At 46.9% G+C, this 27,084-nt stretch overlaps 1 protein-coding gene across 6 annotated transcripts in view; it reads left to right on the forward strand.

Annotated features, from left to right (window-relative positions):
* Cux1 (cut like homeobox 1) overlaps positions 1–27,084 on the forward strand; it is a 317,075-nt gene that overhangs the window by 78,081 nt on the left and 211,910 nt on the right. For all 6 annotated transcript variants that reach the window (XM_052168212.1, XM_052168215.1, XM_052168213.1 and 3 more), the window contains exon 2: positions 5,069–5,179. In XM_052168212.1, coding sequence (XP_052024172.1) covers positions 5,069–5,179 — 111 coding nt within the window. The remainder of the gene's footprint in view (positions 1–5,068; positions 5,180–27,084) is intronic.

The raw sequence follows: 27,084 nt of genomic DNA on the forward strand, positions 1-27,084 counted from the left end.
CACTCATAGCTTCCCTTTGTGGCTTGGCATACAGAGCACCAAGAGGGGCCACATAAGCTGCATGCTGTTCAGGGGCCATGTGCTTCAAAAGCCAGTTCCACCCTGGACCCTGTCACCCAGTCATCCAGGGAGGGACCTCTGTGAAAAAGGAAACAGTTTCTGTATGAGGTGCTGTATTGCTCAGATGTTTCTTACTGACGTTTCTAAGCACTTTCTACCTTGTTAGATGTGCCAGGTTATGATTTCATGTGTATATTGCTAGCCCTGTCAGCCTGGGACCTAGGGTCAACATAGGACAAGGAGTTTCTGGCTGGGCTGGGTGTATTTTGTGAATGGCTAGAGCTGCCAGGGCAGCCTCCTTCACTTCTCCCCTTTCCCACCTCTGGCCAGTGAGTACGTTTTAAAAGGTGAAGCTGTTTGGCAAAAGATGGCTGTCTCATCTCCTTTCTCTTTTTTGCTAGGAACGGAACTCATACAAGCTAGGCACATACTATGCCACTGAGCACCAGGCCCTCACTGGAGATTCTAGCAGATATTTTACCACTGAGCCCTTCACTGGGGGATTCTAGGCAGGGGCTCTACCACTGAGCCACGCCCCAGCCCCTCCTTGGGGGATTCTAGGCAGGGCTCTACCACTGAGCCATGCCCCCAGCCCTTCCCTGGGGGATTCTAGGCAGGGGCTCTACCACTGAGCCATAACCCCAGCCCTTCATTCTGGGATTCTAGGTAAGTGTTCTATTGAAAGACCACACCCCCAGAGATGAGTTTTGATTTGTTGCTGAAGCTGGCCTTGAGCTCCTAAACCGAAATGATCCTCTTCCCTCAACCTGCCAACTAGCTAGAACTAAAGGCTTGTGCTATTAAACCTGGATGGCAGGATTTTTAAAATTAGTACATTCCCATTTTTACAAGAAACAGGCAGAGTACACACCTCAGAGTAAGTTCCTTCTTCACTGGCTCCTGAGAGCAAAGTTTCTTTCGTTTCTTTCTGGAAATCATTAGAGTCTGGCTAGCATGTGGAGAGAGTGTGAAGTGTACGTCCTGTTTGATGATTTGCTGATTTTGACTAGGTATGTCTAGGTACTGTCCCGTTCCACAAAGCATTTTTGGTTCCATGTAAACATTTTTTCCTCTTTTTTAAAAACCCACCCTAGAATCATCCATTGGTGCCTATGCCAAATAGTGCTGTTCACAGGCAGTACATTGGTTCTAGTTTTTCCCTTTTTTGCATCTTAATGCCTTTCAGATGTGGGGACTCTCTGTGCCCCTGTTTCCATGTGACCTGTGACTCATGGGCTGATGATTCTGTATTTTGGTCCCTCATCTCCTCTTCCTCTCAACACATTAGATTCTCTTATTAGTACGTCATTGTCTTTGACACTTTGAGAATAGACAGGCTCAGTAGATAATAAAACAGTATTGGCCTTGAGTTTTATAGCCGTCTACTCCCTCCGTCTTGTTTCTGGAGCTTGAGAATGCAGGCCTTATTCTCCTTCTAAAAGGTCTGCTGGGGCTGGGGAGATGTTCTAGTTGCAAGCACCTGATGGATGCTAAACTAGGTACGAGGACTTGGATTTGGAGCTTCAGCACCCATGTTAACAGCTAGGTCTGGCAGTGCAGGTCTGCAGTCCCCACTCTGGGCGGTGGACACCAGTGGATGGATTCCTGGGGCTCATTAGCTACCCAGTCTCACTGAATCTATGAGCTACAGGTTCAGTGAGGGACCCTGGCTCAAAAAGCGAGGGGGGAGTGACTGAGAAAAATTCCTGCCATCAATCACTGACTCCATATGTGAATGAACACACATACACTGGTGGTTTAAATTTTTTAGTCTAAGTCTTTGAGCCTCCCAAAAGTGAGCGGTCCTAACGCAGCAGTGGAAGCTCCCTCCACACACTGGATGATGGCTCAGTCTACTTACTGTGTTAGTCTGTTTCCGTGGTGGCAGGAAGTAGCACAGTATTAAATTTGGAGACCCCTGTTGGCTCCTCGTGTTGGTTCACATATGTCTGCAAGGTTGGGTAAAGGAGTGAGGTGGAACCCCATAGAGTCTCTGACTGCCAGCGGCAAGTAGCCCCAGCTGCGCTGGCTTTGCAGTGCATTGTTGGAGGTAGGTTTCTGGTCACCAGGCCACCTGTTCCACTCAAGTCGTCTGACCCATCAGTCTGGAGAGAGACCTCAGAGTCGGAGGGATAAAGCTGGGGTTAGGAAACAGAGTCTGACAACCTCTGCTGTCACTCCTTAGGTGCCATCCATCTTCTTCTTTTTTGAGACAGTTTCTCATTGCAGTGGGAGCTGTTTTGTAGCAGGATGGCCAGTAAGCTCCAGGGACCCTCTATTTCCTTTCTAACACATAGCTTTTTCCGTGGGTGTTGAGATCTAACTCAGGTCCTTGTGCTCACAAGTCAGCTGCTTTTCCCATTGAGCTTTCTTTCTAACCTTACTTACTTACTTACTTACTTACTTACTTATTTTGGTGCCAGGCTGGTCTCAGACTTGATATGAAGCTGAAATTGGCCTTGAACCTCTGATCTTCCTGCTTCCACCTACTGAGTGCTGGGATTACAGGACTATACCACCATGCCCAGCAACCCTGTGCTCTTACTCAGTCCCTCAAAATGTACTCACTAACTGGGAAGGCTAGACCTCCTCAAGTTCCCACAACCCTGAGCACCCCACTCAGTTACAGAAGCCAGGATATACTGCTTGTGCTGTAGCTGGAGACCTAGACTTCTTCACGGCAAGCGGCAGGATCCCTGCTGAAAAAGCAGCCAGCACCGGTTTTCTATTTCTCCAAGTTGTGTGTGTGTGTGTGTGTGTGTGTGTGTATGCGCCATGCGCCTGTGCCTGGAAGGAAATATCAACTTTTCCCGTTCCTGTCATATTTCAATATTGGCTTTTTTCCTCCCTTCTCCAAGTCTCCCGTTATAACTTCTTCTGCTACTTAAATATAGCCATCTAAGTCCTCCTTCTTGCCAGATTGTTTATATTTTTGCAAGCCTTCTGCGTTATCTGCGGCTGCTTGCTTGCCTCTCTCTCCATCCCACTTCCCCACGTTGGTGGTGGTTGCTCTTTTTCCCCTGCCTCCTCTTCTCTGGGATGACTTTCAAATGTGGTCTATCAAAACGCCCAGTGTTTCCCTCTTTTCTGCAGTAGCTTTGACATCTGTTCTTGAATGCTAGCCCACAGTATTGCTTTGGATTTGCTCACCCAGGATTTGTTTGAATGCCAGAAATACTAAAGGGAAGAGTGCAGCATGAGGCCTCTCCCCACCTCACAGTTCCCCTCTCCACATTTAAACTGTCTTTAGATTTCTAAGTTGACAGCGTGCTGGTTGGTTGTTCCAGCTCTCTGTCATCTTGTCTGGCCACAAGCCACACCATCATGGTACCAGGGAAGCATCACCCAGGATGGCTTTCTGGCCTGCTGGGTTGTTTCCACTAAAAAGGAAGCAGGAGGCTGGGGATGTTGCTCAGTGCGTACAGCGCCCAGTATGCAGGGAGCCCTGGCATTTCTTCTCAGCACCACATAGAGTGGTGACATGTGCATGTGCTTCCAGCTCTAAAGAAGAGGAGGCAGGAGGACCAGAATTAAAGGTTATCCTCAGCAGGGGGGACTGTCCCCTTACTTCACATCCTTCTGGAAAGTTCTACAAGGCAGGTTGGCTTTCACTTCCCACCCCAGCCTCACTCAGGTGATAGTGGGGAATGTCTTCTAAGGGACGGACACCCTGTTCTGCCACCAGTTAGTTTCCTTCCATGCTTCCTTCCATGCTGTTATGTCGGTGTCCCCAGCTCTGGGGACATGCATTGCACATCTCCTTTGAAGACTTGTAGATTTTCTGCGCATTAGGGATGTGGCTCTGTTGCTAGAGTACTTACTTGCACAGTAAGCATGAAGTCCTGGGTTTTGACTCTAGCATTGTTTAATACATGACTATAATCCTAACAACTGGGAAGAAGGCAGAAACAGTAAGATTGGGAATTCAAGGTCATCTTCAGCTTTCTAATTAGTCTAAGACCAGGTGGGGGCACATGAGACCCTGTCTCTGGGGATGGGGGCAGAGTCATGAATTGTCTTAGAAGGTAGGTAGATTCTGGTGGCCTTCTTGGCCTTTTAGTTCTCTCAGAAACATCAGATGATGGGACCTGCTGTGAATGGAGGAGTCACTTATAACAGTCACTAATGCCACACAGAATATTCTGCTCCGTGTGTTCAGTAACTGAATTTACTTGACTTAGCATATGAGACAGCAGACCATTCGGTGAACAGCCACATGGCCCGTGTACCTGCTGGGAGCCTGGAGCTCCGTCCTGGGCCCATCTGCTGTGGGCTGCTCAGGGCAGCTCCTCTTGGCAGATTCTCCCTGAGTCTTCAGGGCAGGGGCACGGGCTCTCTGACACTGTGTGAGACTGATTGCTGTTCAGAACACAGCCCTCAGACCTGGGCAGTCTTCTGGGAACCTACCCTTAGGGGTTCTCAGACTCTAGGGCATTTGGGATGTTTGGTGAACCTTGTCTCTGAAAAGCTTACAGGATAATGGAAATAATTATTCTTGGGATTTGCTTTTTAAAGGTCCCTCTTGCAAACTAATAGGTTAATGATTGCAACTGGGATGCCTGATCTAGTGCAAGTTTTCAAGAAATATTTGTTGAGTGGAAGCAAACCAGGCGTTGTTACCTCAAGCCTCAGGTTCATACTATAGACTTGTAGAATCCCACTCGAGGAAATACCATGTTAGACAAATGGACCAGACCTCAGGAGAATGGCCTAGAGAGATATGGGGGACATTGACCCGACTGTGGTTGAGAGGGAGACTATTTCTATGTGTGTTGCCATAGGGAGGAATCCTTTGTGCAGTGCCATGCTGAGCAAGTTTGGTTTTCTCCATCTAGTGTCTATGGAACTGGTATTGGGTAGATGTATTATACTTATGATCCTTAACACTGTCCTTTCTGCTTATTAATTGATTCCCAGGGGCTCTCCTCTTTGTTCAGTATACACATGGTCCCTCCTGATAGAAACTGCAAATTATAATCTTGCTTTTCCTTTCTGGATCTCCCAACAGAGAGAACTTGATGCCACCGCAACAGTATTGGCAAACAGGCAAGATGAGAGTGAACAGTCCAGAAAGCGGCTCATTGAGCAGAGCCGAGAATTCAAGAAGAACACTCCAGAGGTGAGCTGGGACTGTGTCACAGTCATCAAAGGGATCTTATGTCCCCTGGGGAAATTTCGAACATTTACTGAGACGTTTCCTAGTTCCCCAGAAAACTTGCGTGGTGAAATGCCCGTTTCTTTGTTTGGGTGCCTCCAGCTCCACCCTGGCAGAGGGTGTGCCTCACCCAAGCCATGGGGTGTGGCAGTGGACAAGTTGTTAAAATCAGTAAGGCATCCGCTGATACCAAGCACAGACCCTGCATAGGCTGGGCACAGGCAGTCAGGCTCACGCTCTGTACATCTCTGAGGCATCAGGATGATGGTAACTGAAGTCTTTCAGGGCTGCTGTGGGCCAGTGGGCTTCTCGCCAGACCAGCCTCCGTGATGTTAGGCGGCAGTGTGTGCAAAGATGCATTGCACCAACATTTCTGGTAGAACCTTCTTTCCTCTGTTATGGCCTCTGCATTTCGTGACTCAAGTGGTTAGGGGTAGTAGGTGTGTGCACCCTTTCTAGAGTCTGGCTTCTCTTTTAAGAGTTTGTTGGGAGTCATATTAGTGACTTTTTTCATTTCCATGACAAAAATGCCTAACAAGTAGCTTAAGAGAAGAGGGTTACCTCGGCTCACAGTGTGAGGGAACAGCCCACTGTGGTGGGGAAGGTATGACAGCAGGAGCTTGGGCTGTCTGGTCCATTCTGTAACGAGGAAACAGATTAATGTTGGAGCTCCACTGGCTTTCTTCTTCTTGTGCAGTTTATCCTTCCTCCACTTTTCCAGTGTAGGGATTACAGGTGTGTACCCCACCCTACGTTTGTGTGATGTTGGGGATGGGATCTAGGAAGCCTTGCATGCTGGGCAAGTGCTCTGCTGCCTGAGATGCCTCCCCATCACCTAAATCTTTCTAGTTCTTGTTTCCTGTTATCTTTTGAGATAGGGGCTCCCTATATAGCCTAGGTTAGCTCTCAGACCCACAGTCAGTCTCCTGAGTACATCACCACAACTAACTTAAGTATATCTTTTATTAGACATCTTTAAAGCATTTTAAGGCCAGAGTTTAGATGTAAGTGGAGATGGGGGCTCAGTTAGTGCCCTGGGATGCTCAAAGGGGAAAGATAGGAGTCTACAATGGCATGGGAACCAGTCTACCAGTGTGGAGGAAGGAGCTGTAGCCATGTGTGGAGGGAGTCCCAGGTGAGTGGAGGGCTTGGGCCAGCGCGGGACTGGACCACCAGCTTTGCTTAAGGTTGCATCTAGTTATCTTGGTGACAGTGCTCATTTCCTGTAGTCAAACCACCCAGTCGCTCAACTTTTAAAATTATAGTTTTGTGACACTACTACATCAATAAATTCATAGACATTTAGCAGTATTGTTTATATTATTTTAATCTAAAAGTTGTGGTTAATGTGAAGTAGATTGCAGTTACTTTGTAAGTACAAATTTACTTTAAAAAGCTTCATTTCGTATGGATTAAAAAAAAAATTATCTACATAATATAGCAGCAGGATCTCATGGAACCCAGGCTGGCCCAAACCTCACAACGTGGCTGAGAATACTGAATTTCATACAGTACCACACTTGATTTCCGTGATACTGGGGATCCAACCCAGGAATTCATGCCCTGCAAGTCAGTCCTTCAGCCATCTTAGCTCCATACCTCACCCTCCATGTAGAATTATTAGCTGCTCTTGGAGTAGACCTGGTATTATCTCAAAGAAACAGTTTTTATTCGTAAATTTCTACCTTCAAAATTTATCCTATGTATGAGTATTTTGCCTTCATGGATTTCTATATACCACATGTGTGTCTGGTACCTGAAGAGGCCAGAAATGAGCTCTGGATACCCTGGAACTAAAGGTACAGGTAGTTAAAACTCACCACGGGGGTGCTAAGAGCTGAACCCCCGGCCTCTGCAAGAGCAACAAGTGCTCTTAATTACTGAGCCATTTCTCTAGTCCCAGATGATGGGTGTCTTGAGGGCCTAGTGCTTTCCGTTGTTATTTGCTTCAGGTGACTTGATGACTACATACATTTCTGAGTAAAGATATCTAATATCATTATCTGTCCCATAAAAAATGGTAACATCAAGATACTGCTTACAGAACTTCTGGGTAGATCTGGATATGTACACACATGTATATAATAGGAGTGTGTTTGTATGTGTTGTGAAAGGCTACTTGCATACCTGGTATCTGCTATCCATGGTGTGCCTTTATTAATTTGAAAGCCCAGTCTTTGACACATACTTGCCATCCTTCTATTAAAGAAAGCTGAGGATTTGTTTCCATGCCAGCCTGGTGTAAAGAGTGAGTTCAAGACTAGCTAAGCAACTTGGTGAGACCCCGTCTTAAAATAGTAAAAATATGGCTGGGGACATAAGGTTCAGCAGTGGAGAGCTGAAAGAAAGAAGGAAATAAATAAATAAATAAATAAATAAATAAATAAATAAATAAATAAATAAATAAAAATCCTAATTTAATAGCTATCAGTTTAAAGTACTCCCCAGGGTAGTTTGAACTGATAGTTAATCTTTTTGCAGGTATTTATGGAACACCTTCCATGTGTCAGATAGTTGGGTCCTAGGAGGAAATTCTAACCCTGTTCTTTAGATCTTCTTATCTCTCCCACCTAGCAGTGGCCCATGGCCGTGTGGCAAGCTGAGTGCTGGATCCCATAACTGGCATCTTCTGCTGAAGTCTTTCTTTGCATCACACACAAATAAATCCCTGTGACAGTATTCTATGTATGAGTCACAGATGGCTAGTAAGCGTCCATGTAGGTAAATACTTCTGCTTTTTTGAGTCTTGTTAGAGCTGCGACCCCCTCCTCTTCCTCCCTCCCTTCCTCCTTCCCTCCCTGGCTTATTTGTCTGCTTGGTTTTGAGATGGAACCCACAGCTTCATACATGCTCCGAGAAGCCATGCCTCTGATTGTCTTGTGACTCAGGTCTTTGTTGGTTGAATGTGATTTCTAAGACCAGATCCGTGTCTTCAGTACCTGGTGTGCTTCTAGAAGGAGCCTGGGCACTCTGGTGTTTCGATGAGCTTTGCACTACATCAGCCATGTTTGATGGGACAACTAAGAAAAAAGCCGGGCCGCCCTGCAAGCCACTCCTTAATTGTCTTTTCTCACTCCAATGTGGGCTTTTTTTCTATTTTAGTATAAAAAAGAAGGGGAGAAGTGAGGTGTGTGTGTGTGTGTGTGTGTGTGTGTGAGTGAGTGATCATAGCGTGAGTGTGGACAGCCTCAGTGTTGGAGATTCTCATCTTCCACCTTGTTTGAGACAGGGGCCTTTTGTTCTATGCTGCCGTCAAGAGGGTAGCTGTCCTGTAACCTTCTAGGAGTTCTTGTGTCTCTGCCTCCTATATCCCCATGGGATTAGGGATGTGTGTGGCCATATCCAGCTCGATGCAGGTTCTGGGGATCCAAACTCAGATCTTCATGTTTTTGAGCCAACTCCCACTCTCCCAATACATTTTTATGTTGGTATTTCTTACTCACTGGAACATGCTTCCTAAGGATGCCAAGTGCTTATAGTTCCATGGTATTGCTTACATATGGCCTTCTTTGGCTCCTGTATTTGGGAGAAGAGTTCAACCCTGGCCCTGACTACTGGGATGCGCAGCTAAGCCAGGAGATGGCCACTCATCCATCTTTACTGCCTCCACCAGGGCTGGTGAGTCCAGTAGAGTAACCTCAGTCCCCATAGCTCTGCTGTCTGATTTGGCATACTGTTTCGTGACAGGGAATATTCTCTGTGCCTAATATAACATAGCATTTGCTAATTGGCTATTGTTTTCCAGGGGTCAGAATCTTAACTTCCCTGTGCCACCTTAGGCCTCGACTCTTCTCTGATTTATGGTCCCTCATTCCCACCTCCGACTTCGCCTTCCTCCCTTCCTCCACAAGTTCTCATGTAGTCAAGCTGGCTTCAAACTTACTTCAAATATGAACTTCTGGGCCTCCTGCCTCCAGTTCTCTGAGTGCTAGCATTATAAGCACCTGGTTGGTTATGAGGCGCAGGAGTGGTGATCTGGGATGAGTGCATGGCCCCAAGTACTCTACCCAAGTTATCTCCCTGGCCTGCCCTTTAGCCTTTGACAGGGTCTTACCTAGCCCAGTTGGTCTTGAACTAAGAATGTAACCAAGGCTGTCCTCGAACTCCTGATTTTTCAACTTCCACTTCCTGAGTTCTAAGATTGCAGGTAAATACCTCCATACTTGCGCAACATTTTTAAAATGTTTGGGACAGTCTCTTCTAGGATGTGGAAGGAATTCTTGACTATGTTAGAAGGAGGTTAGATTTGTTGATAACTTCTGTGCTCTAGCAGATGGTCTGTGGGGAGAGTCCTGCTTTTTGTCTATGGGGTGGAAGTGTTTTCAAAGTTATGGATGAAGCGATGGGCCCCCACATCCTTTACCTTTCGACCTTTTACAGAGATGAGGAATTAGAATAGGACGAGGCAGGGTTGCTCTGAGTTTAAGGCCAGCCTGGAGTAGAGTAAGACCCCAGCGTTAAGCAGTTGAGAAGGAAGGAGTAGAGGGTAGTAATACTTAACTGTGGCCGGGACCCAAGTGCATTTAGTCACTGCTCTGCTGCCTTTTATAGCCACGCAGAAGTGACTCAGCCTGGAAAAAGAGAGTCACTTAAAATAAAGTAGCCACTCCAGTTGGGCACATCTTGTTCCTATGCAGCCAGCTGGCTGGAGCCTTGTGGGGCACTGTGGCCTGTAGGGGGTCTGAGAGAGGCATGGTGCTCAGGTAGGGGTGACCTTGCCATTACCAGGTGGGGTTCAGGAAGGCAGGTGTGGCCTTGAACTTTCAAGCAGCATGTTGATTGTGTATATGTGTGTGTGTGTGTGTGAGAGAGAGAGAGAGAAAGAGAGAGAGAGAGAGAGAGAGAGAGAGAGCACAAACATGGTCTTGTATGTGTGTGCTCTATTGGCCACTCAGTACTTCTCTTGCCTTCATCTCATTGCCAGACCTGGAAGGCTGCTGTAATTTGAACTTGCCTGTCAGGTTTCATCCCCACTTCCCTGACAAGGTTTCTCTGTGTAGCCCTGGCTGTCCTGGAGCTCACTTTGTAGACCAGGCTGGCCTTGAACTCAGAGCTGCCCACCGCTCTTGGGATTAAGGGCATGTCCCAGCACTTTACTTTTGTGTCAGCCCTCCTTTAAGTCCAACACCTCCAGACTCAGTCAAGCAAGCATGGCAGCTGGGTTTTTCTGTTCTACATTGAACATACTCAGTCAACTGCACTGGAAACCCACAGATGTGGGTCCCTGATGTCACCGGCTGTGGTTTTCAGGGGAGCAGGTTAGGCCAGCAATGTCTTGCCAGACATGGGCCTCTCAGCAAGGACATGGATGCCTAGAGGTGCTCTAAACTAGTCACATGCTGGGGACATGGGCACCCTTGCCACAGCAAGAACCACTGTGGGGATTTGGGGACCTGTCTAAGCCACTGTAGAGAGTCTGTAGCTCCCCCCATTTCGGGCTCTTGGCATTGTGATAACACTGAGATTGTCAATGTGCCTGGAGCTTTACATGGGTGCTTAGGATTTGAACTTTAGTCTTCATGCTGATGTAGCAAGCACTGTACCAACTTCTCTGAGGCAGGGAGTCACCAAGTGACCCAGAGGATGATGATGATGATGATGATGATGATGATGATGATGATGATGATATTTTTTTCTCTTTGTTGGGCTGTGTGAAATCTGCAAGCAACTTATTCAATGTTTTCTCCTCAGAAGAGGAGGAGAAATGGACCACAGTTTTACTTCATTGTGAAGAGGTCACTCTAGTATCTGGCAGAAGCATAAAGCCTGAGTAATCATCCTGTGTGTTTAATCATTCTAGAATCATCCACCATAAAGTTGCAATACAATACGATTTTAACTAGACAAAGCTTAAAAATTAAATAGAAGCTTTTAACTGTTAGCAGTTAAACATGTTCAACTAGCAGAAAAAAAAAAACTTAAGTAGTTTTCTTAGATCTGAGGAGACCCCAGAGAAAAAGTTACTCCAAGGACCGAGTGCAGCTCAAGCCACAGTATTCTAGTATGTTCTAGAAAGAGTCTATAGGAGGCTTGGGAGGACTCGAAGCAGTCCTGAAGAACAGGGGCCCACTGGGTTGTGTGCAAGCATGGGTGAGCACGATTAGTACAGGATGTCCCTCCCGTACATGGTGGCCTCTGCTGCTGGAGCCTTTCATGTGCAGTTCTATTCTCTGCCTGGTTCTAGGGAAGAGAAATGTCTATTCCCAGACCAGCTGTTGCACATGTCCAGGGGCTTCTGACCTGAACAAGATTCCTCATGGTTTCAGATATCTTGTTCTTCCCTATAACCTAACGAGCGGTTCTCACTCAGTATCCATGGGGTGGGAGTGGGTCAGGAAATATTTCTATAGACCCTTATCAGTTGCACATCCTTAATCGAAAATCCACAGATCTCCAAATCCACACTGTCTGGAGCATGTTGGAGGATTTGAGTCTTCACATGTTTGGACCAGGGGTCCTCTGTCTTTGATACCCAGGTGCTAGAGGAGGAAGCGCTTTAGCATATGTGAAACATGTACTAAGTACTCAACAAATACTTTTAGTCCCCCGTCTCCTCCAAAAGTAGCTCTGAGTTCTTTCTAGGGATCAGCAGGTATAAAGAAGCTTCCAGCTATCAGCAGGAGCAGGCAGATAATGGCCAACTAAACAAAAGGTGCACATGGTAACCTCAGGTGGCAGACACACTGAAACAGCCCTGCCTGTCCTCCCAGGCACTGCGAATGTTGAGGCAAGAGAATTAGTACTTCAAAGCTAGCCTGGGAAACTTGGTGAGAATCTGTTTCAGGAATCAGCTGGACTGGGGATATTACATAGTAGTAAAGTACCTGCCTAGCAAAACAAAAACCCCAGGATTATACAGTAGTGTGTGCTCACGGGTGGGTGGGTGAGGACACTTGAGGAACTGAGATTATTTTAAAGTCAAAGATTGACCACATCCTTTGTAGCATCCCTACCCTCAAACACAAACCCATAACTACTGCAGAGACGCTGAGACTGTGTTGGTGCAGTCATTTGGGTGGGTCATTTGTTAGTGGTGTCTTCAAATTTAAGTAAAGGCTTAATTGAGCAGAAAGACATTAGATGCTTCCTTCAGAAGATCGGGGGCTGCTTCTGAACTCCCCGGCTGCTGGCATTGGAGGAATCCATATGTGATGCTTGAAGAGCTTAATCTCCCAGCGTCTCTGTTGTACCTGTTTAGAGCCAGCAGGACCGCCCGTGACCCCACTGTACCATATACACTTTATGGGAACAGCAGGCGAGACCCAGGCCTCTGAAGAGTCTTCAGGACCGACAGTCTCTCCCCTGAGCTGTGTGTCGCTTCCTCTGTGTGTCTGGCATTTCCAGAGAGCTATTTTAAGCACCATGGACAAATTATCTGAGCATTTAACAGCTGTGAAAAGGAATGGATTGTAAAGAGATTTACGTGGGCTAGAGTTTTAATGGTGACCTCCATGAGCCTCCATATTCCCATGGAGAAAGGGGACTCATGGCCCTAGGTTGAACTGCTTCCAGAATAGCATGGCAAAGTCATGGAAGCTGTGTGCTTGTGATGAGCATTGCTTTGAGAGAAGACATTGAGTTCAGGAGTAGATTCTGTTTTATTTATTTTAGAGATGAAACAGGGCTTTCTGGATGTTAGGCACACTCTACCACTAAATCTCAGCCCCAACCCCTCACTGGAGGATTCTGGCAAGTGCTGTACTTATAAATCACATACCCAGTCCCTTGCTGGAGAATTCTAAGTAAGTATTCTATCTTTGAGGTACATCTCTCTCTTTTTTTGGGGGGGGGTGTTGAATTTTTTGGTTTTTTCGAGACAGGGTTTCTCTGTGTAGCCCTGACTGTCCTGGAACTCTCTTTGTAGACCAGGCTGGCCTCGAACTCAGAAATCCGCCTGCTTCTGCCTCCCAGAGTGCTGGGATTACAGGTGTGCACCACCACTGCCGGCTTACATCTATCTCTTTTTTTAAACTTGTATTCTGGCAAGGATCTTGGCAAGAATACAAGAATAAAGGTCTTGGAATATAGCTCAGGCTAGCCTTGAGTCTACAATCCCCGTGCCTCAGCATTCCAAGTAACTAGGATTTTTGGTTCCTTTTTTTCCCATAGCTGAGGACTGAACCCAGGGCTTTGCGATTGTTAGGCAAGCTCTCTACCACTGAGCTAAATCCCCAACCCTCACACATAACTAGGTATGTGAGGTGGTAGGATATATTTGGATCATCATGGATTACTAATGACCAATATTGGCTTTTGATCTTAACTTTCAAACCTGAGTCGCACAAAAGTGGATTCAGGCCTGATTGACAGACGAGAGCAATTTAACTCGTAGCGTGGTGGGTTAGTTGCCATGATCTAGCTGGCGTTCCTGAAGGAGTCCTTAGATGGGAGTCAGAACGCTTGGGAGTCCATGCTGCTGCTGCTGCTGCTGCTGCTGCTGCTGACTTAGTTTTCACCTTTCATTTGACAGTTTTTAAACGATCAGGTGATTTTTCTGCGACATTTTACCTCCCCCAGCTGCTCAGAGGCTACTGAGAACCACACCAGCTTCTGCTGCTTGTTTCTTCTGCAGTTCTCTCTAGCCTTGTCTGTCTTTCCCGAAACATTCATGGCAAACTCTCTTTAGGCTTTGTCTTTTCCAGAATTTGCATGTATTAGGCGGTCTGTGTAGATCCTGTTATGTGAGAACCCTGAGTTCACCAGGAAGAGTTTACTTTCTGGTTCTGGGTAACTTGAGGGATATGAGAGGGACAGCTTATAACTGGTTGACATTTATTAATGGCTATCTATCATGTAGCCCAGGCTGGCCTCAAACTCACTAGTCAAGGATGACCTTGAATTGTTAACCTGCCTTCATCTCCCAGTGCTGGGATTACTGGTGTGCACCAGTATGCCCGTCTCCATCCACTCTTAAGTATGTGTCTCTGCAGTAGGTGCAGTGTTTGAATCAGGAAGAGAAAAATGGAGACCTAGAAAAGACATTAACTTGCTTTGTGTGTCCTACTCAAATCGGCAAAGCTGGCGGGAGACTGCACAGCTAGGCAAGCCTTCCTAGGTCTGTGCCAGCGTGGGTCCCTCGGGAGTGCTTCCACAGCCTTGCAGCCCACAGCCACCTTCCGGGTGCACAGAGCCAGCTGCCTTGTGGGATGGATCTCCAGAGCCTCCTCCTGCTGCCTGGCCCTATGCCACCGCCCTCTGCTGCCTGCTTCCAAGCACATGAACTTCCCCGGGCATTGAGGGGAGAGCTGGAACTGCTGCTTATGGCGTTCTCTGCACATCTGTTGCTGCCTGTTTCACATCTGATCGGTCAGTCCATCAGTCTCTTTGGAACCCTACTATAGTCTTGTGCTGACTGCTTGTAGGGCGCTGTAAAGAGGTCTGTTGGCAAGCGTGCGTGGATAGTGCCTCTGGCCTGATAGCTCAGCTATTGCAAGGAGACCCAGCTTTGGTGCTGGTGGGGCCACTTCTTCCCTCACCATCTTCCATGTTACACTGTGGGAGCATTGTGTTCCTAAGGTACAGAGCATGAACATTTCTGCTCTAAAAACCTTTTCATCTAACAGTACCTCACTGGTTCTCTCCATTAATGAGCTGTGCTTGCTAGACGAGTGTGAACAGGAACCTTGTGTACTTCATATTTCCTTCTTTCTTTTGACTGGTACACTGCCTTCTGCTGTGAGTGGCCTGTTCACACTGTCCTGTCTTCTCCAACACTTTTGCTCATTTCCTGTTGGGCCATTTGTTGCCATGCCTTACCCATGAGTAGGGACCTTGATGGTTCCAGTCTGAAATCTCTTGAGAGTTTGCCTTAAGGACATCTCCTAGGCCAAGGCATGTCCCTTGCTTATTGTGCTATCTGTCACGTGGAACTGAATTATTTTTCGGTGAGTGCGGATTCCCATTCTATGTTGGGCCCCCCCCCCCCATTTTCTTTCCCATATACATTTGTTTCTATTCCTACTAGTTTTGTTCATTTGTTTTTGAGACAAGGTCTCACTAAGCTAAGGCTGGCCTAGAACTTACTTTGTAACCAAGAAGGCTCCTTCTTCCTCCATATCCTGAGTGTTAGCATTAACAGGCATACACTGCCTCACTGGTTTCTGTGGTTCAGGGAATAGAACTAAGGGCTTCTTTAGGCAGCCCTCCTGCCTCAGGCTCTCAAGTAGCTTAAATGACAGGTCTATGTAATCACGGTTCCTGGCTCCGTGTCCCACCAGCTGAGCTACACAGCCCCAGCTGTTCTGGATCTTATTTTAGAACTCTTCTCTGTGTAGATGTTACCAGGTCAACTTCTGGACTCTTTCTATAATGCTGGCTTTTGCTTTCTACCTGTGATTGCAGGCCTGGGCATTCTCCTGTAGGGCCTCAGTTTCTCCTCTTCCATTAGAGCCCCTTGTCCCTCCTGTAACTAGTGACCAGCCATCCAGTCTACCTGCCCCCGGTGAGTTGATCCTGCTATTTTGTCCTCTATCTCTGCCATCCAGCTTGTAGTCTTCTTCCCAGTTCTGTTTTGTAAAGCCTTGTTTATTTTCTATTTTTGTGCTGGGGACAGGATACTAGCTGAGTGCTTTACCACTGAGCTAATTCTCCAGCCCCCTCTGGCCCTCAGGTCTGTTTTCTTCCCATCTTCTGGGGTTGAGTGCGAGCATCCTTGGTAAGTAACCATCACTTGGCTACTTCTCACCAAGTGGCTAAGGCTAGCTCTGCAGCTAGACTGACTTTGAACTTGCAGTCCTCCTGCCTCAGGCCCTCAAGTAGCTTAAATGACAGGTCTGTGTGACCACAGTGCCTGGCTCTGAAAATTCCTACTTTTTAAATGAAAATTTAAATGGATTTTTATTGGGATTTCATTTAATTTGTACATTTAGACAGACTCGATGAAGTGTTCAGCGTTTTGATAGTGTTATTGCAGATCATATTCTTAGGTGAATTTAATTCCATGTAGGGCTCAGGGGACTCATGAAAACTTACAGGGCCTTTACTTACATAGCTCATTGTGCAGATACAAAGTAGTCAGAATTGAAGGATTGATCATTTTCATCTGGAGCTGAGCATAAAAATAAACCCTACTCTGTTATCATAGGTGGCTGTGATTAAGACAGGGCGAAAGGTCGGCTGCAAGCCTTCTACCCTTGACAGTTTCCTGAGGAAGATGGAGTGTCTCTTCATCTTTGGTCCAGGTCATCAGTAGCTGAGAGCCATTACTGTCTATTGGCTGTTTGGTTTATGTGAAATATGGGGCTGGGCAAAGCCAGCTTCCCCGAGGTCAGGTGTGTTCATGTAATCAAAAGATCTGGAAACCATACCGCACATATCGTTTGTATGTGCACCTGAGGTAGTGGCACAGAGATGCCTTTTGTATTTTAAAACACACTTCTTTATGGGTTATTTTCAAGTGCCTGGGGAGAAGCTCAGTTAGCCAGTTTGTGTGTGTGTGTGTGTGTGTGTGTGTGTGTGTGTGTGTGTGTGTGTGTGTGTCTTGCAAGATAGGTAGTTGTGAGGCTATCAGCCACTGGCTAAGCAATGAAACATGAGTTCTCCTGTGTAACGTGTGGGTAGCTCTGTTCAGTACCTATGACCTAGACAGAAGTAGGGCGCTGCTTTTTATTTCTTTGAATTTAAAAGTTGAAGACAAGACTACTCTTATTTAATTTGTATATAAACATCCCACAAACAGCATTTTACCTTTTTTTTTTAAACTTTAAAATTTCTCCGTGTATGTTCATGCATGCATGTGCACCATGGCCTGTGTGGAGGTCAGGAATCGGTTCTCCCCTTCTACCATGTGGGTCCCAGGGATGGGACTAAGGGAGTCAGGCTTAGCAGCAAGCACTCTTGCCCAAGGAACCATCTCTCCTTTGCTTGTTGCTTCTGATCTAAGTGTTTGCCTTGTGAAAGAAAATATAGTTTCTCATAGTGACATGAAGGCAGAAGAAAAGGGATCCTGTAAATAATATGCTTCTGAGGACTCAGAGGGGAGGTTAAAACAGGACCAGGGCAGGTCAGAGTGGCAGTGACGGTCGGAGCATGTGGGCTTGCTCTTTCCAGCTGGAGAACCATGAGCTGTAGTCATACTTTCTTTTTACTGAAAGATTTTGAAAGCTAATCTCTCTTTCCCGCCCCCCTCTCCCTCCCTCCCTTCCTCCCTCCCTCCCTCTCTCCCTCCCTCCTTCTCCCTTCTCTCCTTTCTTCCCCCTCTTTTCTCTCCCCTCCTCTGCTTGAACAAATCTATTTGTACTTATAGCCAGATAAAAGTGCTTGAGCATGTATTCATTGTCTTGGATGTAAGTGTGGGAATGCCAGCCAGCCTTTTTAAGTAAAGGAATTGATATGGAAGGAACCGGGGAGCTGAGAGCCATTTCACTCTGAAATTCTTTTTGCATTAGCACATCTGCAGCATTGAGGACTGTATGGAAAATTGAAATAGTGCTTCTATCCTGCCGTGTCTCCAGCGCGTCAATAAATCACCTTTTTTCCCTTTTAAAATGTCTGGCCTTGTAATTTATGTTTGCGTAACCCATTACTAAATTCGTAGTAGGTGTTTTAGTTGGCAGGCGTTGTTCTAGAGGTTCTGGGGGCACTGAAAAAATACAGAGCCTTTGTATTTACACTTAAGTGGACATTTTAGTTTAGTTTTTTGTTTTAATAATGAACTGGGTATTTATATAATTTAATACACTATTATTCGTGTGCATATAAGCCACAGTGTGCATGTGGAGGTCACATGCACAGCTTTCTGAGACTGTTTCTCTCCGTTCACTGTGGATTCTGGGGAGTGAATTCAAGGCATCAGACTTGGATGTCAACTGCCTTTCCCCGCTGAGCCTTCTCCTTAGCCCTGAATTTGAATTTAAGAAATAATGGTGATTTGGAGGTGGTGTTTGCATTTTGCTTTGGAAAACAATGTCAAGTCATGCTCTTATCCTACTCAGCTGTTAGCAACTTCTCAATGCACTCTATGGTTTTCTGTCTGTCAAAGTTAAAATCAGTGAAAGATAATGACCTCGATATTGAGAGTGAAGGAGCGAGCCTCACTTGAAGAGAGAGAGAGAGAGAGAGAGAGAGAGAGAGAGAGAGAGAGAGAGAGAGAGAGAGAGAGAGCACTAGCAGTCACTGGCCAGGAGGATGGTCGGGCAGGCAACAGGATTTGCCACATAAGTCTAGCGAATTAAATTCAACCACAGGAACCCATAGTGGACCTTAACACTTGTGCTTTGCCATTGCCCCCTCCCTATTAATAAATAAAAATTAAGAGAAGCCTAAATATGTAGTTAGGCATAGTAGAACATCTTCATGTTCCCGCCCCACTCCCTCTCTCCCTGCTAAAGTGAAGGCAAATATACTCATTCACTGACTCTGCTCGCTGGTGTGTGCGTGCGTGTTTGTGTTTCAGACGGGGAGAGAATGTTCTAGAGTTGTTCATATAATCATGGTCAGCCTTTAGAACATTCGTTTCCCCCCTTTCTTCTTCTCCCTATCTTCTTTCTTTCTTTCCTTTCTTCTTTGTTTCTTCCTCCTTCCTCCTTCCTTCCCTCCTTCTCTCTCCCTACTTACCCTCTTTCTCCTCCCTCCCTCCTTTCCCTCCCTCCCTTCCTCCCTCCCTCCTTTAGTCTCTAGAGCCCAATCGAAACTCAAATTCCTAAGGAATTGAGAAATGACCTTTAATTCTTGGTCCTTTTTCTCTGCCTCCTGAGTGCTGGGATTGGGGGCACGTGCCATCCGACTCTCTAGCTGAGACTTTGTAATTTTTAACCAAGCATTGGAAAATAACCAGTATGGGCTGAGGACATTGCGCAGCAGAGCACTTGCCTTAGACACCCTTGCCCCTCAAGTGAGGAGTTTGGGGGTGTGGTTCAGTGGTAGAGCACCAGCCTGGAATCCCTGAGGGCTGAAGGGCAGCTCCACAGTAGAGCCCCTGCCTCGCCCTAGGTTGCAGCTCCAGCCCTGGAAACAAAAACAAGCTCCAAACATTGTCTTCTAACCATAACTTAGAAAAACTTTAGAGTTTTGCTGCTTTGAATCAACAATAATAATAATGAATAATATTTTAATCAACAATAATAATGAATCCCTGCTTTTCTTGTGTGAAAGTTTTAAAAGTACTTAAGGTCCGTGAACAAGCCTTTGATGGTTTGTGAGGAAGCTTGCTTCGTTTGGGTTCTCCCTTCTGTCCCTGCTCCCTGGCTGGTTAGTGATGTGTTCATATCGAGGACCTTAGCCCTGGAGAGCACAGGGAACAGTCACAGTTGGTGCGCAGGCTCTCATTACAGCCTTCCCGTGAGTGTGGCCTCTTCACGCTGAAGACAAATGCACTCAAGTGCTGCCGAGATTGTCCAAGCTTGGCTCAGCGCTGCACATTTGCCATCACTGCACTTGGAGGCTGAGGGAGGAGAGTGGGAGAGTTCCAGGTTAGCCCAGGGAAGACCCTATCTCAAGGAAACAAAACAAAAACACCAAACCAGTAACAGATCTGTGTTAGGCACATTCAGAATTTAACCTGGTCCCTATGGCCTACCTATAAGTCAGTTTGAGAGATACAGATTGGAAAGTCTGTCCTTCTATCATCAAAGTTAGGGATTAAAAGTAACAGATATTTTGTTTATTTTTTTATTATACAGGGTCTCAGCATGTAGCCTTACCCTTGCTATGTAGCCCAGTCTATCCTTAAACTCTTGCTCTTCCTGCCACTCTAATGCCAGGATTACAAGCATATGGCATCACACTTTACTGAATATGTGTGTGTGTGTGTGTGTGTGTGTGTGTGTGTACACGTACACATGCATGTGTATGTGTCTGAACAGTCATGTTCAAGTATAGAGTTTAGGAGACAACCTCAAACCTCAGTGTTAGGTGGGGGTCATTGTTATTTAGGCCTGCATATAACAGGCTAAGCCCAGCATTCCTGGAGTTTTCTCCTACCTCGTTTCTGTGTCCCATCTTGCTGTAGGGATGCTGGGATTACAGATGTGTGCTGCCACACCCTGTTCTGCATATTTAGTTCCTCAGCTTTTGCGGCACTCTCTGGACCCATTCGACTCTTTCGCTGCCCAGTTTTGGTTTTCTGAGACAGGGTCTTCTATGTTGCTTTGGACTTGCCATATTCCTGCCTCATCTTCCTGGTGTTGCTTTTTTCCTTGAAGCACTTGGTTTCCCCTGTTATTTCATCAACAGAGGTGTTTATTCTGGCTGCACTGCCTGGGAAACATTCATTTGAATTCAAAATGTGTCTTTTTTAGAAGTTTCAGGGGTGGTATTTATGATTTATTCACCGGCAAGGTGCAGGGCTTCTCAAGTTTGTCTCAGCCCTGCTGCCCAGGACCTGAAGCAGCACTGTGTCTGTGGCTGTGGATGGCAGACACATTTATGGCACTGTGTGACGTTTTCTTCCCACTGCTAATGCATCGTCTGCTCATTTCCCCATCATCCCCTGCCACCGGGCCACTGGTTCCCTGTTCCAGAGACTCTCTAACCATGTCTCTGAGAGTGCTTCCAGCAGGGGAAAGTGCTGTGCCAGAGGCTGAAGAAGGGAAACGGAGGTGTTTATCGACCCAGAGACTCCTTCCAGCTTTCCCTACTAGTTCTTTTCCAAAGCAAACTGGTGGTTTTCTTCAAGTCAGCCATGGCCAAAATATAGCAGGATTTGCCGTGTGTTCTTTTCAAGGAGAGGAGCAAGTATTCTGCATTGCTCTGGGGGAAGGAAGAAGCTGTGTGAGCGGGACAGGCTAGCAAGGACAGCGCTGAGGACATGTAGGTGACAGTGAAAGGCAAGCTGGGGCAGTCCTGCAGTCCGTGTCCATCCTCGCCGGCTGCTGCTGCTACCCACAGGGCAGTGCGCGGGGTGATCCACTGTGTTAGTAGTGAGCCATAGGGCTGGGGAATATAGCTTAATGATACAGAGTCTGCCTAGAACTTGGCAGTCAGAGGGTGGGGTCTTGGTTCAGCAGTAGAGCAGTTTGTGAAGTTTCACTGTGTAAGCAAGGCTACACTGGAACTTACTGTCCTCCTGCCTCAGCTTCCTGAGTGCTTGGAGCTCAGGTTTGGAGTCAGGGGATACGTTTTTAGAGCCAGTGCAATCCCTCTATCATGTAGATTCTGAGTATCAAACTTACGTCTTCGGGCTTGGTGGAAACTGCCTGTACCTACTGAGCCATCTTGCTTGTCAGGGAGTGATGAGTCAAATTGTGCTTATCTCAGAACCCCCAACCTCCATCTACCATACCCAGCAGGATTAGGGCTATGTGTCTGCTTAGTGACCGATGGGCTAGTGGTGGGCCTGGCCTCTCTGGTCACATGGCTCAAGTATACTCTCTCTGAGGGTGAACTGTTTTTATGAAGGTTGAAGGTTCATGTGGGAAACGCTGGCTTGTTTCTCTTCTTGTGCAGTGAGGAGGAAATTGTTTGCCAATGATTGTCCAGAGAAATGTACCCAGAGAAAGGCTAGGCACTGCCCCTGCTCCTGTGGGAACAGGGCAGGAGAGGACCACAGCTGACAGCTGCATGGAACCAGGCCCTTTGCTTGTTGTGTCCTTGGGTTTTTAGATCGCCTCTTGCATTTCCTTATGTCCCGACTGAATTCCTCTACTCACCCAGGCGTCTGTGTGTGTCTCTTGAGCTTCGGAGCTCCAGGGAGGTTGGGATACCTCAGATCCTCCCAAGTCCATGATTCAGCACCTTAATGCTCCATGAGCACTGGGTGCTTGTTGTATGCCACTAACCTTATATTTCTGGATTGATCCACCCCCTCCCCGTCTAGAGTGCTCTTGAATAGATAAAGCTGTCATAGCTCTCTCAGTATGAATAACCCACCTCATCCTGTTCTTCAAGAGCAGACTTGTACTCAGAGTGGGTTAATGCCTGCCCACAGCCACACAGCCATTCAGTCTTGTTAGTGGGCCAGGACTCATGTGGAAGGGTCCAGTATGGTCAACAACTCCCCCTGTTTGTTTTCACACTGCAGATTTGAAAAGTCAGAAGGGAAAGGGCAGTGTGCCGGTCTTCCTGGAGGCAGGTGGCTCTTTTAAAGCCGGGTCTTGTTATTGCCAGCCTGACCTCGTTTCCATGGAAGCAGCCAGCAGGGCAGCTTGTTCCTATCAACCTGGGGCCCAGTGGAGCCTCAGCCCCTGACAGGCTCTACTCTGGCTCATGGGAGGGAGATCCAAATGGCTATGGAGCCTCTCTCCTCGACTCCTATCGTAGTGGTTTATACCTGAAGGAAGAACTAGGGAATATGTAGCGCCATGCTGTGCTTTGCCCCCAGACTTGTATGGGTTTGGCTGCCTTTCTGTCCTGAGACGCCTCCTCTGTGGGCCCTGCGCAGAGGTGGGTGAGTTCTTTGGAGAGTAGAGGGCTTTTCTTAGTTTCTGGAGGTATATTAAAGATTGAATAGAAGATCCTGTGTGTGTGTGTGTGTGTGTGTTTGGTTCTTGACATATGTGTTTCTATACAAGTGCATGTGGAGGTCAGAGGTTGATGTCAGGTGGTTTTTTAAACAAGGTTTCTCACTGAACCCAGATCTCTGTTTCAGCTAGACCACCAAGCCCCAGGGATCTGCCTGCCTCTTGTCTTCCCGTTGCTAGACTTATATCTGTGACCCACCACAGCTAGGTTTTTATGTGGGTGCTGGGTATCAAATTTACATTTTAGCAAGATCCTTACCCACTAAAATTCCATCCTGGCCCCACCCCCTGCCCCCAGATACATTCTTTGGAGAGTTTTGCATTGTTATTTATTTTATTTTATTTTTTTTTAAAGAGATTTCTTTTACATTCACACACACACACACACACACACACACACACACACACACTTGAAGGTACATGCTTATTGCAGTGCCCTTGTGGATGTCAGATAACAACTTAGGGCAAGCTGGTTCTTTCCTTCCTCTGTGCTACCATGTGAGTTCTGAGGATGAACCCAGATTGTCAGACTTGGTGGCAAAGCCCCTTTACAGGTTGAGCCAGCTTGCTAGCCAAAATTCTATACTTTAATTTTCCTTTGAAGTTTGTGAGTGTAACTATGGCTTCTGAGGGGCATTTGCGTGGTTAAGTTCCAGAGGCATTTGCGAGCCTTGAAAGGACAGAGAGTAATAGGAATGACTTGTTAACCTGCAGACAAGGGAAAGGGTTCTGTCCTGAACCACTCCCCCCCTCCCCAACATACACATTGTTTTTACTGAAAATTATCAAACATGCCAGTACAGTGTTTCCTGGGTCTGTTTTTGCATTTGTTAGGGTAGAAACATCCACAGCTTATGTTCCAGTAGGTGGAGAAAGACTTAAATCCTAGAAGCACTGCTCATCTACCTTTTTAGGGTATTACAGGTTTAGCTTGAGGGCTGGAAAGTGTCCAGAAAAGTATGACTCAGGGAGAAAAAGACTACTCCCAAAGCACGCAGGGTGGAGTGTCAGGGCCAGCACAGTAACATTCCCAGCGGGGAGACTGGCTGTCTGCAGTGCGGAGACACTGAGGCATAGATTTGCTTTCACAGAACAAGTGAAACGGAACAAAAGTTTTTTTTGACTTCTCATTCTCAGAGGCCCAGTTTCTGCAGGTGTGTGTTTTGCTGACACCTCGTCCTCTGTGTTATTTCAGATGAAGTGCACTTCAACAGCATTCCCACCCCACTCCCACCCCAACTAACTGGCTGTAGAAAGGAGACATTCTGTCGTCCCTGTCTCCTACCAGCCTCCTGACTTTAGACAGAAAGTGAGCAGCATGTCTCCCTCCAGTGTACTTGCTCGCCCAAGGGTTTCTCCTCCTTGTTTTCCTTTTTTCTTGACCAGCCAAAGCCTCTTGTAGAGCAGAGCCATCATGGGACAGTACTACCTTCCCCTCAAGTCAAAAGCAGCCAATGCCCTGCCGACCACTGCTCCCAGTTGCCTCCTCTCCTTCAGCCACTAGTTCCTGGCATAGAGGAAGCAGCTCTGGGGTAACACAGCCTTGCTCACTGGCTGCTGGTAGATCACTTTAGCTTTTCCTCGCCTCATTCAGCTCAGCTGGGCATCTGTTCCTCTCACAATTGGCCATGATGACGAATGAGGCCACATCCATGTTCTGCATGGAGGTGCCTGCTGGAGGCCCCTCTCCTCCTCATCTTGATGGGGTTCACACTGAGGAAAGAAGGCGAGCTATTCATGTCCAGCTAAGCCAGCAGTAGCTGATTCTCTGCGCTCGTTTGTCTGCCCAGCCCTCTGTGAGCACACACTGGGCCAGCCTTCATGTTCTCTGGTGAGTGAGTACTTTTCAGTGTCAAGTATCATAAGCAGGATACACAATAAGGACTTATGCTCAGCACTGCCTAGAGCAAGAGGAATAATTTTGCCAGAAGTAAGTCCGTTCCTATGAGGTTTTGGTTATAAAAATGGCATTGATTGTTTTCTAAGTTCTGAATGTAATCTACTCTTTTTTAAAGACAAATTTTCATATAGCCCTGCATAACCTCGATCCTCCTGCCTCTACGTTGCAAGTGCTGAGATTGGTAAGGTAACAGGTATGTACCAGTACACCTAGCACCATCACCCCCTTCCCCTTTTTGAGACAGATGACACCGGCATACAAATCTAACTACTCAGAAGACTGAAGCAGCAGTGTTGAGAGTTTAAGGCCTGCCTGGGCAACTTAGTGAGAGCCTATTACAAATCAAGGTTAAAGAGCGCTAGGGGTGTGGTGCAGTGGTAGACTTCTTGCCTAGAATCTGCCAGCAAAGGGCTAGAAGTATAGCTCAGTGGTAGAGCCTTGAAGGCAGGCACTCCACCAATGAGCTACGCCCTTAGCTCTAGCTTTTGTTTTTTAGACCATTTGTCTTTAGGATTTACCAACCCAGTATGGAGTCTGCAGGCTTCCCAGAAGGCATATGGGGTATCTAGTTTACTACTGGAAAAGTCATTGTGACCTCTTACCCACTGTTCTCCTTTAAAGGTCTCAAAGTCTCAAGGTCCGTGATCATGATTCCCCTTCCTGGAGCTGGTCCTGGGGTGAGGAAGGGTTGGCCACAGTCTGCTGTTTCTGATCCCCAGAGCTAGGACCAGAAGAACAGAGCAAACCCAGTACTGCTGAACTCAGTTCCTGGTTTATTGCCGAGAAGGGAAACGGTTACTGATAGATGTATTTCAGTTGCACTGACTTCCTGTTCTTTGGATTTTGTCAGTTATAGTTAGGAGTTTCTTCATGTTTATTTACAAGGACTTTGGGAAACTGCGTTGTACAGGGAATCCCTCTCTGCCTGGATATGTGCCAGACACTGGAGATGGGTTCTGAGCAAAAGTTGGATTCTTAATAGGATGTGCAGGAAGCCTGACTTGCCCAAGGTACTACTGCATCCCGACAGGAGGAGAGGGAGAGATGCACAGGTCTCAACCCAGTCTGCGAGAATGGGTGGGTTCTAGGCTGAGCCTTGCTCAAGGATGTGAATGTGCGCAGGGACCTTGTGTGTGAGTGCAAGCGTCCGCAGGAAGCCCTGTCTTATTGAAAGAACAAGTTCTAGATGTTTCCCAGTAGCTGTGGCCAAGATGATGAAGCTTGGAAGTAAATCAAAATGAGATTGTGGGTTTAGAAGGGGGGGGTACCATAGGACACGGGGAGGATGCCCATGACCAAGAACGAGTTTGGCGATGGAGAGAACATGTAGACTGAGTCTTGGGGGCAGGTGTTCAGAGCCAGCTGGGTACTGCCAGGGCTTGGAAAAGAGCAGAGTGGGCTGACATCTAGAAGCGATGGCTAACACACAGGTCGATATGTTGGTGCCAGGTTTAAAATTTGACTCACTTTCCTTTAAAATAGTCTCACTACCCCAGGCTTTATGCAAGCTTGACAGTATCCCTCTGTTCAGCCATACGTGGATGCTGGGTGCATCCCCAGTGGTTTTAGAAGAAAGCCTTGGGAATGTGGAAGCATGTTGGCTTTTGAGATGACAGGCTCAGGATGTAAAGAATCTCAGAGCTCCAGGTACATGGTCAGAACTCTCAGGTTAGCCAGAAGCAAGACCCTCCCCGACTCCATTTCCTTCCTTCCTTCCTTCTTCCCTCTCGCCTTCCATTTTTGAGACAAAGTCTTATGTTCTTTGCTGGCCTTGAACCTGCTGTGTAGTTGAGGATGACCTTGAACTTGGGATCCTCTTGCTTTGATCCCTTAAGCAAGTGTGTATGGTACTAGAGATGGAACCCCAGGCCTTGTGTATGCCAGCCAAGCACTCTTAATAAGAGTGCTTATAGCCCTGCTCCCTTTTGGGGCACTGGAGCAGGGTCTTCCTGTTCTGTTGCCTTGGTTGGCCTTACATTTATTGTAATCCTCTTGTTGGAGCCTCCCAAGCACTAGGAGTTATAGGCATGAACCACTCATTCAGAAGCCTTCAGTGAAATAGTAGGCTCCGTCTGAACAGAGAACTAATTTGGATGGAGTCACCTATTTTGATTTCTGGATTTTTTTTAAAGGAAACCTTAAAGCCACAAGCAAAATATCTTTGGAAGTGGCCTGAAATGACTATTTAGTCATCCCACAGCAGTGTCCTGCTCCTGGCAAAACAGATAGTGCCTTAGCAAGGACTTCTGGAAGCTTGGAAGTTGTTACTCCAAACCATATATGTATGTTTTACAGGTGGAGCTGCTCATGTGGTTCCTAGTCTTAGCCAGCACCCTCACTTCCAGCCCGGTGTGCAGAGACCTGCACTGGGTTTATCTCCGTCACTGCAAGTGTTCCCTGTTCCCTGCTCCGTTAACAGAGCTATAATTAACTCACAGGACGCCAGGCAGCCAGATTCGGCCAGGCGCCAAGAAATCAGCCCCAATTACTATATTCACATTGTCAGTAATGCCCACTTCACAGCTTCTGCTAATTTGAAATGGCAAGTTCCAACTTTCCATAGTCAAATTACC

This window comes from Apodemus sylvaticus, chromosome 22 (genome assembly GCF_947179515.1).
Source record: "Apodemus sylvaticus chromosome 22, mApoSyl1.1, whole genome shotgun sequence".
NCBI lineage: Eukaryota > Metazoa > Chordata > Mammalia > Rodentia > Muridae > Apodemus > Apodemus sylvaticus.